Source organism: Rhinoderma darwinii, chromosome 6 (assembly GCF_050947455.1).
Source record: "Rhinoderma darwinii isolate aRhiDar2 chromosome 6, aRhiDar2.hap1, whole genome shotgun sequence".
Taxonomy (NCBI): domain Eukaryota; kingdom Metazoa; phylum Chordata; class Amphibia; order Anura; family Rhinodermatidae; genus Rhinoderma; species Rhinoderma darwinii.
Genome location: NC_134692.1, coordinates 13,631,075 through 13,647,081, shown reverse-complemented (window position 1 = coordinate 13,647,081; position 16,007 = coordinate 13,631,075). Strand labels below are relative to the sequence as shown.

Sequence of the window (16,007 nt, the reverse complement as noted above, 5' to 3'; positions counted from 1 at the left end):
TCCCTTTTTGGTGAGGGCTGAGATGGGAGCAAAGAAAAATATTAGGGATAAATTGTCTGTAGAAGTTTGCAAATCCCAGAAACCTCTGTATAGCTTGAAGACCTTGAGGACGAGGCCAATCTAGAAAGGCCTTTAACTTTTCCGGATCCATCTGAAGTCCATGATCACAGATAATGTAGCCCAGGAAGGGCAGGGATTTCTTCTCAAAGATGCATTTCTCCAGTTTAGCATAGAGGTTGTTCCCCCTTAACTGCAACAGTACTTGGCGAACATGCTTCTGGTCTGTCGTCAGATCAGGTGAGTAGATTAAGATGTTGTGTCCAGATAAGCCACTACGCAGACATCTAACAGATCCCGTAATATATCGTTCACGAATTCCTGGAACACAGCTGGAACATTACACAAACCAAAGGGCATCAGGAGATATTCATAGTGACCATCTCGGGTATTGAATGCGGCTTTCCATTAGTCACCCCCGCGGATACTGATCATGTTATAAGCCCCACGGAGATCCAGCTTAGTGAAATTCCTGGCTCCACAAATACGGTCGAAGAGCTCCGAGATCAGCGGCAAGGGGTACTTGTTTTTGACAGTGATCTTATTCAGACCATGACAGTCTATACAGGGCCGAAGGGATCCATCTTTTTTCCCTACAAAGAAAAATCCAGCTCCGGCTGGAGATATTGAATTTCTAATAAACCCCCTCTCTAAGTTTTCCTTGACATATGCCGACACGGCTTGGGTCTCGGGCAGAAAGAGGTGGTGAAGTCCCAGAAAGCAACTCAATTGGACAGTCGTATGGGTGATGCAGAGGCAAGGTCTCTGCCTCCCTCTTGCTGAACTCATCTATAAAGATTTCTGGGTCGTGGGTAAGTGGAGACGGTCTACTAAAGCCTTGTGTATGAACTTCCTGGCCGCTCCAGAGTTCAGACAGGCAGAGACGGAATGTGAAACTTCACCAATGAGGATAAAGACTGTGAGCAAAAGTTTTGGAGAGGATGTTATAGAAGACATGGGTTCACCAGGGTAGTCTCTCGGCTTCTGTGGACACGGATGCACATAGTGACCCTTCCTACCCCAGTACATACACAACTTAGCAGTGCATCTGTGCAGATGCTGCTGGTCCGATATTCCGACCCGTTCAACCTGCATAGGCTCTTCAGAAGCAGTACTGGAAGGAGGCAGCAGGGGTCTTTGAAACTTAGGTGCCAGTCTAGAAAATCTCTATCTTGAAGGGTTTCTTGAGAGCATTCCCGGGAACCTCAGGGGGATGGCTAGCAGAATCAGGGCATTCAGAGAAGATGGGAGATCACGACCTGCCAATTCATCTTTGATCCTACTAGCTAATCCTTGCCATAAGGTTGCCACCAGAGCGTCATCATTCCAGGCAAGCTCTGCTGCGAGAGTACGAAATTAGATGGCATACTCTCCACAGTGGAACTTCCCTGACTTCGATAGAGAATGGAAGTAGCGGCTGAGTATTTACGGCCCGGTTCCTCAAAGACGGTATGGAAGGCGTCCAGGAAGCGCTGCAGATTAGTGAACTCTGGTCTTTCACATTCCCAGAGGGGATTCGTCCATGCCAAGGCCTTACCAGACAACGATGAAGGCTATTTTTGTCTGGTCAGACGGAAACAGATGAAAATGCAGTTGAAAGTGGATTTTACATTGATTGAGGAAGTCTCGATAGGTTTTGGAGTCCCCATCATAGCGGTGTAGAAGTGGTAATTGAATTCCAGCTCTGGAGCTGACTGGAACTATGGCTGGCTGAGGAGTAGCTGGAGCTACCACTTGTGGAGCTGCTAGAGTAGGAACAGGAGCGATGTCCGGGCAACTGGCGATGGTATTGACCTCCTGCAGAAGCTGGTCCTGGTATAATCGTCAGTTTCGCATATCACCCTGAATACATTGAACCGCCGTCTTGGGTTTGCCAGCGGGGTCCACAGCCTGAGCAAACTGTAATGACCACTTGGGACGTGAACCCTCTGGGCTACTCCGCTGTAATGGAGTAGCAGTAGACCAGACAGATATAAGACAGTCACAGGTAGATGGTACCTTGGTGGCAGGCTGGACACAGTCCGATTGCAGGCATTGGAAGCTGGCTGGTGCCGGATTACTGGACTAGTCATGGACACTAGTCTCAGGATACTGGACTTGACACGGACACTGGACTCAGGATACAGGACTTGACACAGATACAGGACTTGTCACGGACACAGGTTTCAGGCAACAGGATACGGAACCTTCACCAACACTGGGTTAGTAACAACATTGCTCCGGCACTGGGCTAGTGGGCAGGGTTCCTTAAATAGTCCAGGGTATCCAGGGATAGACTGGGAACACTCTTATGGGTGCACGCTCTGGCCCTTTAAGAGGAAGCACTAGCACATGCGCACTCCTACAGGCAGAGTCCAGGGGAGGACGCAGAAAGCAGAGCGCGCCAGCATCCCTGGGAAGGGAGACACCGGCCAGGATTCACAGTTCTGTGGTAGCCTCTGACAGAGGGGAATGCCGGCGGTCAGCGACCACAGGGCATCAACCTTTGCTCTAATGCAGAGTACACAAAAAATTAAGCACCTTTATAATTAGTATATTCAAACGAGTATTGTGCTTACCAGGTGATGTTGTGGCATGCCATCTTAGGGATGGGTTCCACCTTGACTTACCTAAGAAAATCTAACATGCTAGAAGAGGTCAATGCACCATTGATGAAGTTTTCACGGTTTTATTTGGAGCACATAAGAAAATAACAGCGCCGTTTCAGCCAACCCAGTCTTTTCTCAAGCTGTTTAAATTGTGAAGTCCTGATTAAAAACCCCTACAGTTTAGTGTATACAGCTAGTATGTCTCCATAGTTACAGACTACAAACAAACTCCTGTAGTCTGATCCTACAGTCATATGTTATTCCCTGCGTCGCTTAGGCTTGCCACCTGGCTGGGAAACCACCGGCCCAGATGGTATTCAGCAATTCCATTGACAGGGCAGGGACGGAGGGACGGGACGCCGGGACTGACACGCCCATCACTAATAACGCACCAACCCACAGCCGCCATGTCAGAAGATTGAACAAGGGATTGGGACCAATTGTGGGTTCCCACGCATTGCAGGGACCAATTAGAGGAAGGAGGAGAGTCAAGGAGGCAGGTGCAGGGAGAGCGCACTGGCTTGATTATCTCGCTTCCTCTCCCCACTCCTGGGCACTGCTGCAGAAAGATGTGAAGAAACTGGACCGGTTGTGTGGGGTCTGTATAAAGGGAAGTCTGGTCTGGAATCTGTTTGAAGGGGTCTTTGATCTATGGGTCGGTGGTTTGTATAAGGACTGGTCTGGGGTCTGTTAAAAAGATCTTAAAATAATTATTGTTGATAATTAAAAAAGATCCAGACCGCAGTTCATGGGTCTAGTGATTAGTAATGGAGACTTGATTATTCCCAGTCCAGTGGTTACTTGGTCTGACTTAATGTGGGTCAGTGCATTCGTTAGCACCTCTTCTCACTCTACACTTTTTAGCCCTATTTTTCTGAGCCCTATTGGTACTATGCCGGAGCACCCACAACAAAAAGGGAGACCCAAGTACCACTGGATATCTAATCTTAACCTCCTATATGTCCCTCCCATCAGCTGCCAGAGGATCTGGTCCTGGGTTTACATTAAGGGGGTCTATTTTTTTTTCCATAGTTTGTGGTCTATTTTTTTAGGTGGCTGCAGGGGGATCTATTTAGGGGGGTCTGACGTTTCTATTGAAAGTCTTCCAGGGGTTTGTATTTATGGGGTTTAGGAGAAACTGGATTTATTTAGAGGTTTGTATTCATGGGGTTTTGGTGTGTCTGCTATGTGGAGTTTAAGGGATCAATACTTATACCAAACCAGGCCACAAAATTCATATAATGATCTACGTATATCAATACATAAACACAATCCCTATAATATATATGTAGATACTACCATGTTGAAACGGAAATAACATAATAGCACACCATAGGTACCATACGAAAAAGACTTTTATTATATTTAATCAAATGTTAAAAACAATGGCCATCAAGACCTAAAATGACACACAGGTAAAAAACAACATGGTGGTGGTGGGAGGGACTACAATATACAGACAGCACTGACATACAGTATTGTACTGTGTATACTTGTCTCTTGAAACCGTGTCTATCGTTATAGCATGTGATATTTTATGATATATATATTACTAGTGCTTCCTTGTTATATTACTGGTGTGATATGCGGTTTTGTATGTTGTAGTCCCTCCCACCACCACCATGTTGTTTTTTACCTGTGTGTCATTTTAGGTCTTGATGGCCATTGTTTTTAACATTTGATTAAATATAATAAAAAAAAGTCTTTCATATGGTACCTATGGTGTGCTATTATGTTTTTTCCGTTTCAACATGGTAGTATCTACATATATATTATAGGCATTCAGTTTAAGGGATGTGGGGGTCTATTTATTTATGGGGTTTGGTCTAGAGTCTATTTTTAAGGTCTGGTCTGGGGGTTTGAATTTTCTTCGGTTTCTATAGAAGCTGGGTGTGGCCAAGGCGGTTCAGGCCTGGTGGAGAAGAAAAGAAAAGATAACGACTCCCATCACAGAAGACATCACCTGTAAGTCATTGGATTTATAGAGGAGCGGTCACATCTCCTGACATGTCTGTTATAGAAAATCCATCTATTACACAAAAAGTCTGCAAGTAGCCCAGGACTAATTGACTACGGATTGCTACCAGTGCCCTTGTCTAGAGGATGTGTCTCTATATAATCAGCGATGATTGGACACGGTCAGTGAGTAATTACATAGCCCTTTGACAAGGGGAATGGTAACATCCAGTTCTCAATTTATTCATACAAGCAGAACAAGCACATACTGTGTAACCAGAATTACACCCGCTACCACGGAAAGTTGGCGTTCACTTTAGACGTGACGTGGCAGTGGGCAAGGGGGACCCCATGTTGGTGGAACAGTCCTGGGCCTATGGTCTACTTAACCTGCCACTGCTCATATCATGTGTAAAGTCACTGTAAACGGTCAGGAGAAACCATGTTTAATTCCAAGATGGAAGTATAATATCAGACTCTGCCTTTTTTGGGTAATAAGGTGGAAACCCTATATACGACATTATGCTATAGGTTGGTAATTCCTATATTAGGTATATCGGACCACCCCCAATTAAAGTGATGGCATATCCTAGCGAAACCCCAACAATTTATAAGATGGGAATACTCCTTTAAGACCACTCATACTTATACAATGAATACTATATACTGACCAAGTCCTGCTGGTTTAGCGTCCATATTACCGACTGTGCATGTGTAGCACGGCCTAAGCCTGAAGGAGTCAGTTGTTACGTTTTTCCACAAGCCTTGCAGTAGACTTGGGTCAGTCCTAAAGCTTATGGGAGTTTTAAGTAATATTATTCTAAGGAATTGCTATTTAAGTAATTGTAATTTATTTTTTGGATGGCCAGATCTGGACATTTCATCACAGCATTACAGTAAGTGAATCAACGGTGTAAATGAAGGAGGTAAAATGTTAGTTATGGACTCGCATTAAGTGCAGAACCTGTGATGATGAAATCGGCATCAACTCTATAATCTTCCTCCGCCTTAGGCCGTTCCTTCAGTTGTGCAAGAATTACGAGGTTGGCAGATCTCGCTACCAAATTTGAGATTTATAGCATACATTGCTAAACGGCCAGATATTCCTCTTCGCTATTAAAGAACATTTCATCCTAAAATCTTAATAGTCCCAATAAATATAATTCCTCGTCCGTTGGACGCCATCATACAATTAATACGGACAGTGTCAGGGCGGCTTGCGCTGTGTTGCCTCCCGCGAGAACACACACAGACTGGTGGTTTTGCAGAGAGCGCTCTCCCAGTCTGTGTGTATTCTCATGGGAGGGAACACAGCGCAAGCCGCCCTGACACTGTCCGTAGCTGATTGGACAGTGTCAGAGCGAAGACATCACACCCCCTTGCCATTTAGTTCTATAGAAACGCCCCATTGACAGTTTAGGGGCTTATTTACATATCGGACGCCAAATATAACGGCACCGATATGTAAATAACGGAGGAAGTTAGAAAAATTATTTCAAGTGAGACAGTGTTTGTGCAGCCCTGCCCATTACATGCTGCATTTAGGTTCTCTAACTTTATTCTCTGGGTCAATACAATTATGGCAACGCTAAATTGACATACATTTTTTTATGTTTTTAACACTTCTTACAAAGAAAAAAAAAAAAACTTGTTAAAAAATTATTTTGTCACCATATTCTGGGAGCCGTAACTTCTTTATTGTTCCGTCGGTGGAGCAATGAGAGGGCTGGTCTTTGCGGGACGAGCTGTCGTTTTTATTGGTGCAATTTTGGGCTACATGCGATATTTTGATCTTTTTCTTTTCTACTTTTTTGGGAACATAATGTGACCAAAAAACAGCAATTTTGGCCTTTTTCATTTCGGTTCTTTACGGCATTCACCGTGCGGGTCAAATAACGCTATATTAGAATAGTTCGAGTTTTACGGGCATTTTTTTTACTTTTTGAAATGTACAAAAAATATATTAAATCAAACTTTATTTTACTCTTTTGTCCTTTTTTCCCCACTCCCTTTAGGGGACTTGAACAAGTGATTATTTGATCGCTGGTACCATACACGTATTGCAGTGTTTGGTCATTTTTACCGGCTCCTCTTAATAGGACTTAATAGGAGCACAAAGATGGCAAACCTGGGGGCCTTCAGTAGGCCCCCAGACTGCCACGACAACCATCAGCACCCTGCGATCGCGTCGCGGTGGGGACGATAGGCTGATCGAGTGGGCCACCCCCCCTTTCTAACATTAGATGCCACGGTCGCTATTTTTAGATACACCCTGCCTCTTGTGACCAGTTCATGGAAGAGTCCCGTGGAAAACAGGACTGTTGGGGGGGAATAAGGTTACCTGCAGTGCTATGAAAAACAGCTTCAAATTAGTTATGAATTTCAAGCAGCCTGCAGCCACCACTAGAGGGAGCTTATTGCATACTGTGTCTCAGTGTATAAACAGAATGCAGTAAGCTCCCCCTAGTGGTAGGTTCAGAAACCAGAATTGTATCATTATGCAGGATATTTTAGTGAATCTAAACAAGCAGGTTGCAGTGCAAAGCATGGAGGAGGAATAGAGGAGCAGCCTGAGCCTATGATGAGAGAGGAGGTGGACTTTAGCTTAGCGGCATTGTCTAAAGACAGACTGGAGTCACTGAACATAGATGTGCTCTAATGGAGAAGAGCCGAACAGGCGGCGACACCAAATGAATCCTGTAATATGGATGTGAGATGACAATAATCTGCATTATATACAGTCACACACCGTGTGTTTAAACGCAATAATTTATTAGCAATATAATATAAATGCAGTAACAGTCAATTCCACCATCTATTATAATAAGCAAGATACATTCAATCCTGGGCACCACCGCCTGCAGCAGCCCAGGAGCACGGTCTAAGACTGAGGCCGCAGAGGTCGCACAGACATAAGTCAATGGCCTCCATTAGCCAAGCAGCAAAAAAAATATATAAGAGAAACTACCCCAGGTTGCTTTTGGATGACAATAGATCTCTAGATCGTGTGTTCATCTTAATGATCTGTATTTGGGTTGGCACTGCCAGCATCTGGATGCCATGTATGTTGGCCTTAAAATACAGTTCCCCTTTATAAAAAAAAAAAATCCAATTTGAATTGAAAGGGGTTGTACAGAAATATAAAAACATGACTGCTTTTTCAACAAACCGCTGTAATACCACATACAACCTGTGGACAGGTGTGGCGCTGTTTTTTGGACGAAAATAGCCATGTTATTCTAATCCTAAAGTCTTCGAGACGTCTTTCTATCCAGTTATATATGCTACAAGTTTGAAGTAAATTTTCTATTGGATTCATGGAAAGCTGAGCGACAACCAATATGACTGCTATTAAATCTCCCACAGCGGTTGTCAACGAGCTTTCCCATAGCAAATCAGTCATTGAATATTTAGGTCATTCAGGAGTCTAGACAAGTTGGCAGCCATATTGATTAATACCCGGCTTGAACAGCCAAAGAAGGGGGAGAAACTGACTTTAGGGTTACAGGAAGCAGTGATGAGGTGCAGCTGCTGGTGAGTCCATGTTTAACACTTTAATACACATCATCTCCAGAGTTTTTAGTCTTAGAGAGTCCTGATCCTTTTCCATAATTGTCCGAGGAAAGACGACTAAAACGGTTTAAAGAAATACTCCGGGCAAGACTGATGCATTGTGGTATGCCAAGTACAGGATCTGAAGGGGCGGGGCATGACAATAATTCTCTCTGGTATAGCTTGAATTCTTGTTTCATGCCCCACCTTCTTAAAGGGGTTTTCCAGTTTGCAAAATCCATTTTCTTAAAGAGGCTCTGTCACCGGATTTTGCAGCCCCTATCTGCTATTGCATGTGATCGGCGCTGCAATGTAGATTACAGTAACGTTTTTATTTTTAAAAAACGAGCATTTTTGGCCAAGTTATGACCATTTTCGTATTTATGCAAATGAGGCTTGCAAAAGTACAACTGGGCGTGTTGAAAAGTAAAAGTCCAAGTGGGCGTGTATTATGTGCGTACATCGGGGCGTGTTTACTACTTTTACTAGCTGGGCGTTCTGATGAGAAGTATCATCCACTTCTCTTCACAACGCCCAGCTTCTGGCAGTGCAGATCTGTGACGTCACTCACAGGTCCTGCATCGTGTCGGCACCAGAGGCTACAGTTGATTCTGCAGCAGCATCAGCATTTGCAGGTAAGTAGCTACATCGATTTACCTGCAAACGCCGATGCTGCTGCAAAATCATCTGTAGCCTCTGGTGCCGACACGATGCAGGACCTGTGAGTGACGTCACAGCGTGATCTCTCGAGAACACGCTGTGTCTGCACTGCCAGAAGCTGGGCGTTGTGAAGAGAAGTGGATGACACTTCTATACACAACGCCCAGCTAGTAAAAGTAGTAAACACGCCCCGATGTAAGCACATAATACACGCCCAGTTGTACTTTTACTTTTCAACACGCCCAGTTGTACTTTTGCAAGCCTCATTTGCATAAATACGAAAATGGTCATAACTTGGCCAAAAATGCTCGTTTTTTAAAAATAAAAACGTTACTGTAATCTACATTGCAGCGCCTATCTGCTGCAATAGCAGATAGGGGTTGCAAAATCTGGTGACAGAGCCTCTTTAAACCATTTGTGAATTCTGAGTTAATAGAGGGGCGTCCTGTTCAGGATCCTAAACCCTTGGACAGTGTAGAGACCAGTAACTAGGATCATCTATCTTTGGAGAACATGTGCTGTCCTGCAGTATAAAAAGAATCTATTGATGTGAATGAACACGGTGTAATGCTCAGTTTCCCCTGTGGCGGCACTGCAGAGAAATTGTACAGCAGGTTTCCCAACAGATGACACCTGATCGCCGAGGTCCTATCAGGGGGACATTTTCGGATTTGCCTATTGTCAAGAGAGCCTTCTAAGAATTAGGGATTGTCCGAATCCCTTTCAGCTCTGCACTAGGCATGACACAATGATTCAGATTTGCCTGGAGTGCTCCTTTAAAAAAGCATTTCTCAGATCATGGGATTGATAGTCCCCCTAGTAGTAACCTATGGCCTTGAGTCCCGTTTCTTATGCCGAACAATTATTCCAGGAACACCGTATAAGATGAGGAGAGAAGGTGTCTCAATCATGTCCTTCGGATAACAGGAGTCTTACCCCAGCGTGCCCATGTCACCAGATGCTACAAAGGGCACAACACTATTCAGTAACGTAAAACAGGAGGATGATGCCACACGGCACGAGACGTCACCATGGCGGCATTGGGAAGACAGATAAAATAGTTTTGAAAATAAATAATACTCCATGTGCTTTATATATTACAGAGAAGATCTCCCAAGCACGAAAACGGAAGACAATCTTTCCACAATTATCCACAATGGGTGGGGGGGGGGGGGGTAATACTGTCAAATCTCCATTGGGTACAAAGGCCTGGCCCCCAGTCAGCGTCTCCAGTAAACACCAGAAATCCATTCCCTGCTAATCTTAAATCCTGAAGAAGGATTCAGAGGATCGAACTGGCGCCGAGATGGCAGAATGTCGCGTTTTCTGCAGGAAGACAGAATTTTTATAGAAAAAAAAATGTATATTTTTGATTTTTTTTTTCCCATGTTGATTTAGCAGAAATAAAATTCATTGTGATGACAAGGCTCCAGTCTGTTGTGCAAGGAGCTCGTAGAAGATCATGGTCCAATTCCAGGTCTAGAGATACAAGTACAAAAAGAATCATCTACCAGTCTATTATGCCATTTACATAAACCAAGAAGTCTTCATATGAAATCAATTCCGTGACCGTCATTGGAGGGTGTCATGGATTCCCACCACCAGGGGGCGTGGCTTGGTCACCTGGCCCAGCTGTTGAATTGACTGTCCTGACTTGTTACGGACTTGACGCTGCAGCGCTTCTTGACGATCATATTGATGTAGGCTCTCATGATCTTAGTGATCTCCCCCACCTGGAGGAATAAGGACATGACAAGGATGGTGTTTTACTAAGAGTATCAATAAGGAGCAACTGCAAACAGAAACACAATATTTATTCACTGTGACTTCCATATCCAATTAGCAAAGTAGAGTCTGCAGGGAAACAAATTAATACTACACTACCACAATTATGCCACTACTACACTATTATTAGCCATACTACTACTATTAATAATATACTACTACACTACTATTAATACTAAACTACTACACTACTATTAATACTATAGTACTATTATTCATACCATACTAACACTACTAATGTTAATACTATACATTGCAGAATAATAAGCTGAACTGGATGGACATATGCCTTTTTTCAGCCTTACGAACTTTGATACTATGATATACTACACAACTATTAATGCTATACTACTACTACTTACTATTAATACTACTTACTCTGTTGATACTACAACTACTTACTATTGATACTACTACTTACTATTGATACTACTACTATTGCTGCTACTACTACTACTACCGTACTACTTACTATTGATACTACTACTAACTATTGCTGCTACTACTACTTACTATTGCTACTATGGATACTACTACTACTATTGATCCTACTACTACTTACTATTGCTACTATTGATACTACTACTATTGATACTACTACTACTTACTATTGATACTACTACTACTTACTATTGATACTACTTACTATTGATACTACTACTACTTACTATTGATACTACTTACTATTGATACTACTACTACTTACTATTGATACTACTTACTATTGATACTACTTACTATTGATACTACTACTACTTACTATTGCTACTATTGATACTACTACTACTATTGATACTACTACTACTACTACTTACTATTGATACTACTACTACTACTTACTATTGATACTACTACTACTTACTATTGATACTACTACTACTTACTATTGATACTACTACTACTACTTGCTATTGATACTACTACTTACTATTGCTACTATTGATACTACTACTACTTACTATTGATACTACTGCTACTACTTACTATTGATACTACTTACTATTGATACTACTACTACTATTGATACTACTATTGATACTACTACTACTACATATTATACTACTATTAATACTATACTACTACACAACTATTAATACACTACTATTAATGTTATACTACTAAACTACTATTAATACTATGAATGCTATACCACTACTCTACCATCAATACTTTGCTGTACTACTACACTACTAATACAAAACGACTACTTATACGACTACTATTAAAACCATACTGCTGCTACTAAACTACCACTATTAGGACTAAACGACTACGCTACACTAACATTAGCCATGAATAAGAACACAGACCGTGTTCGAAACGCGTAGGCTCTCTTATTTTGCCATCTGAGACCACCTTGTACTGCGTTCTCCTTCCCGCGTTCTATATTTTATTGTTTATCTTCAATAAAGTTGAAACATTGTTTTCCTTTTAACTACTATACCTCGCTGGATCCTACCTTCCTTTCTTCTAAACTACTACACTACTAGTAATACTATGATGCTGCTACTACACCATTATTAATACTATACGTCTACCACTAATCCTATACTATACTACTATTCATTTTATACTACTATTCCTTCAAATGCTGTACAACTAATGCACTACTATTATACTACTAATACTATACTACACTATTAAAACTCTACTAATACTATACTACCACTACTAATACTTTATTATATTACTACTACACTATTACTGAAACTACTACTACAAGAACTATAATGGGAAGTTTCCGATGCTCCTATTAATCCTTATACTATTTCTACTATTAATACTTTACTACTAATAATATAATATAATAGACTACTACTATAAAGCACACTCATTCGGACGTTTCTGACGCTCCCATTTATATCTAGGGAGAGGAAGGGGCTCACCCTATTCTCTGACACTGACCTGAGTTGTTTCAAAGAACATTTCTCGGTCGTCTACTGTAATCTTGAAGGTGTTGGGCTGTGGAGCACCAAAGAAAATGATGTGTTCATACTGAAACGTCTCCAGTGGCTTTGGGTCTCCACGTTTGTAAACCGAGACATTTTCTGCACTGACCCCGAGCCATAGATCATTAGGAAATCCTCCTTCTTTATACTGTAAAAGGAGGACAAAGAATGAGTAGACAGCAAATATGTATAATAATCAAACACCATAATTGCCTGGTGCACAGGCACCCAGTCCATACAGCCAGATGTCCATAGGGGGCAGCATTATAGTAGTTATATTCTTGTATATAGGAGCAGTATTATAGTAGTTATTTTCTTGTACATAGGAGGCAGTATTATAGTAGTTATATTCTTGTACATAGGGGGCAGTATTATAGTAGTTCTATTCTTGTATATAGGGGCAGTATTATAGTAGTTATATTCTTGTATATAGGGGCAGTATTATAGTAGTTATATTCTTGTATATAGGGGCAGTATTATAGTAGTTATATTCTTGTATATAGGAGCAGTATTATAGTAGTTATATTCTTGGACATAGGAGGCAGTATTATAGTAGTTATATTCTTGTATATAGGGGGCAGTATTATAGTAGTTATATTCTTGTATATAGGGGCAGTATTATAGTAGTTATATTCTTGTATATAGGGGGCAGTATTATAGTAGTTATATTCTTGTATATAGGGGCAGTATTATAGTAGTTATATTCTTGTATATAGGGGGCAGTATTATAGTAGTTATATTCTTGTATATAGGGGGCAGTATTATAGTAGTTATATTCTTGTATATAGAAGCAGTATTATAGTAGTTATATTCTTGTATATAGGAGTCAGTATTATAGTAGTTATATTCTTGTATATAGGGGCAGTATTATAGTAGTTATATTCTTGTATATAGGGGCAGTATTATAGTAGTTATATTTTTGTATATAGGGGCAGTATTATAGTAGTTATATTCTTGTATATAGAGGGCAGTATTATAGTAGTTATATTCTTGTACATTGGGGTCAGTAGTATAGTAGTTATATTCTTGTATATAGGAGCAGTATTATAGTAGTTATATTCTTGTATATAGGAGGCAGTATTATAGTAGTTATATTATTGTACATAGGCGGCAGTATTATAGTAGTTATATTCTTGTATATAGGGGGCAGTACTATAGTAGTTATATTCTTGTATATAAGGAGCAGTATTATAGTAGTTATATTCTTGTATATAGGGGCAGTATTATAGTAGTTATATTCTTGTATATAGGGGGCAGTATTATAGTAGTTATATTCTTGTATATAGGGGCAGTATTATAGTAGTTATATTCTTGTATATAGGGGAAGTATTATAATAGTTATATTCTTGTATATAGGGGGCAGTATTATAGTAGTTATATTCTTGTATATAGGGGGCAGTATCATAGTAGTAATATTCTTATATATGGGGGGCAGTATTATAGTAGTTATATTCCTGTATATAGGTGGCAGTATTATAGTAGTTATATTCTTGTACATAGGGGGCAGTATTATAGTAGTTATATTCTTGTATATAGGGGGCAGTATTATAGTAGTTATATTCTTGTACATAGGGGGCAGTATTATAGTAGTTATATTCTTGTATATAGGGGGAAGTATTATAGTAGTTATATTCTTGTATATAGGAGGCAGTATTATAGTAGTTATATTCTTGTATATAGGAGCAGTATTATAGTAGTTATATTCTTGTATATAGGGGGCAGTATTATAGTAGTTATATTCTTGTACATAGGGGGCAGTATTATAGTAGTTATATTCTTGTATATAGGAGCCAGTATTATAGTAGGTAAATTCTTGCACATAGGGGGCAGTATTATAGTAGGTAAATTCTTGCACATAGGGGGCAGTATTATAGTAGTTATAGTCATGTCTATTGGGGGTAGTATTTTAGTATACACAGTACATTACTCAGCAGGGAGAGCTCCTACCTCAACATCAAAGAGAGTGGATCCATATCCCGGCCACTCAATAACAATTGCCATATAATTCACCATAGCTTGGTGCTGGGACATCCCATGAAGACGGCTCCATTTCTCCGCTATACTTGTGCGGGCGGCAGAGAGTTCCTCTTTTACCCACATCTCCATCATCTGTTCTTCCTCCATCTTTTGTTTTTTCATAGAGCCCACTTTGAAGCCACGTTTCAAGGTCCCCTCAAGGAAGCTGGTTCTCCTCCTCTCCAGGGTTTGACCGGACGTGCTGCTGCTTTTGGTGGCCTGTAGAATCTTGTTTTTTAACCGCTGAACAGGGTAAACCGTTTCCAGGGACCATAAAACCTTGGAAATGTTACCATGTTGATATCGTAATCGTAAAGCAGCCAAGTGCTGTAAAGTGTCTTCAGGGGCTGGGAAGTGACCATTTGTAAGACTTTCATGGGCCTGGACAAATTAAAAACCATGAGCCAATCATTAGAAGCAGCACGTGGACACCTATAATAATCTAATTTCAAACAACACATTTCCTTTTGCTACAGATCTGATGCAGACTTACGAATTCATGTTCATGTTTTGTGTTGATTTAAAAAAGTGAAAAAAAAACCTTACAGGCCCAGAGCTTGCAGCATCTCTACTGCTGTGTCTCCATGACAACACTTCCGGCTTGTACTCTGTCCTCTGTACTTGATCAGAATTGTCATTGGGGCACTTCTTAAAATCCATGTCCATGTCCTTACTGGCAAAATAGTGGCAGTGTCGTTTTGTTTGTTGATTTACGGATGCCCCAAAATACTCAGGTAGTATATATTTTTTTACCTTTCTTTTTTTTGACATTAGTAAAGCATTTTTAATTGTAAAAAACCATTTTTGTTTTTTTTTATAGTTTTAAATATTTTAACTTATTTATCTTCTTTTTAGTCCCACTAGGGAACTAGACTTATTCGCTCATGTAATACACTCAAATACATTTGTACCGAAGTGTATTAATACTGGTTAACGTAGGTGTACTAAGAAAGCAGACCTTTGGTTCGCTGTCCCTCAGGCGCCATAGAAACCCATCAGCTCCCCATCGTGGGCCAATGTGGTGATGGAAGGAGCTCCCTTTATCTAAGGGGCTAAATAGCCGGGACTGGAGACCTCTCCGATACGGCAGTTAAAGCGGGGTGACAAATGTATAATATAGCTGGCACCCACAATTAATGGCGTGGGAATATCTCCTTTGCCCACTCCATCTATATCCTAGAAATTAAGGTCATTTTGCAGAACTGCATAGTTCCCATGACGTAAATCTACGTCTTAGGGCGGTAAGTTGTGAGTTCCTTTCAGTTGATCAGACTATTGCGCTAGGGGAAGCTTACAGCATCCAACCTGGCAGGAAGTGTTCAATTTCCCTGCAGCGCCACCACAGAGGAAAGTAAGTATTACACTGTTCTCATTTAAATCAATGTGTACTCTCTGCAATACAGGACAGGTCCTCCAGAGCGAGAGACGCCCTATGTAACTGCTC

At 41.0% G+C, this 16,007-nt stretch overlaps 1 protein-coding gene across 1 annotated transcript in view; it reads right to left on the bottom strand.

Annotated features, from left to right (window-relative positions):
- Window positions 1–9,210: 9,210 nt before the first annotated feature.
- LOC142655268 (unconventional myosin-X-like) overlaps window positions 9,211–16,007 on the bottom strand; it is a 90,108-nt gene continuing 83,311 nt past the window's right edge. The window contains exons 39-41 of the mRNA XM_075829191.1: window positions 14,495–14,944; window positions 12,504–12,695; window positions 9,211–10,546 (exon numbers count right to left, since the gene is read on the bottom strand). Of these exons, the coding sequence (XP_075685306.1) occupies window positions 10,433–10,546; window positions 12,504–12,695; window positions 14,495–14,944 (756 nt within the window). The 3' untranslated portion in view covers window positions 9,211–10,432. The remainder of the gene's footprint in view (window positions 10,547–12,503; window positions 12,696–14,494; window positions 14,945–16,007) is intronic.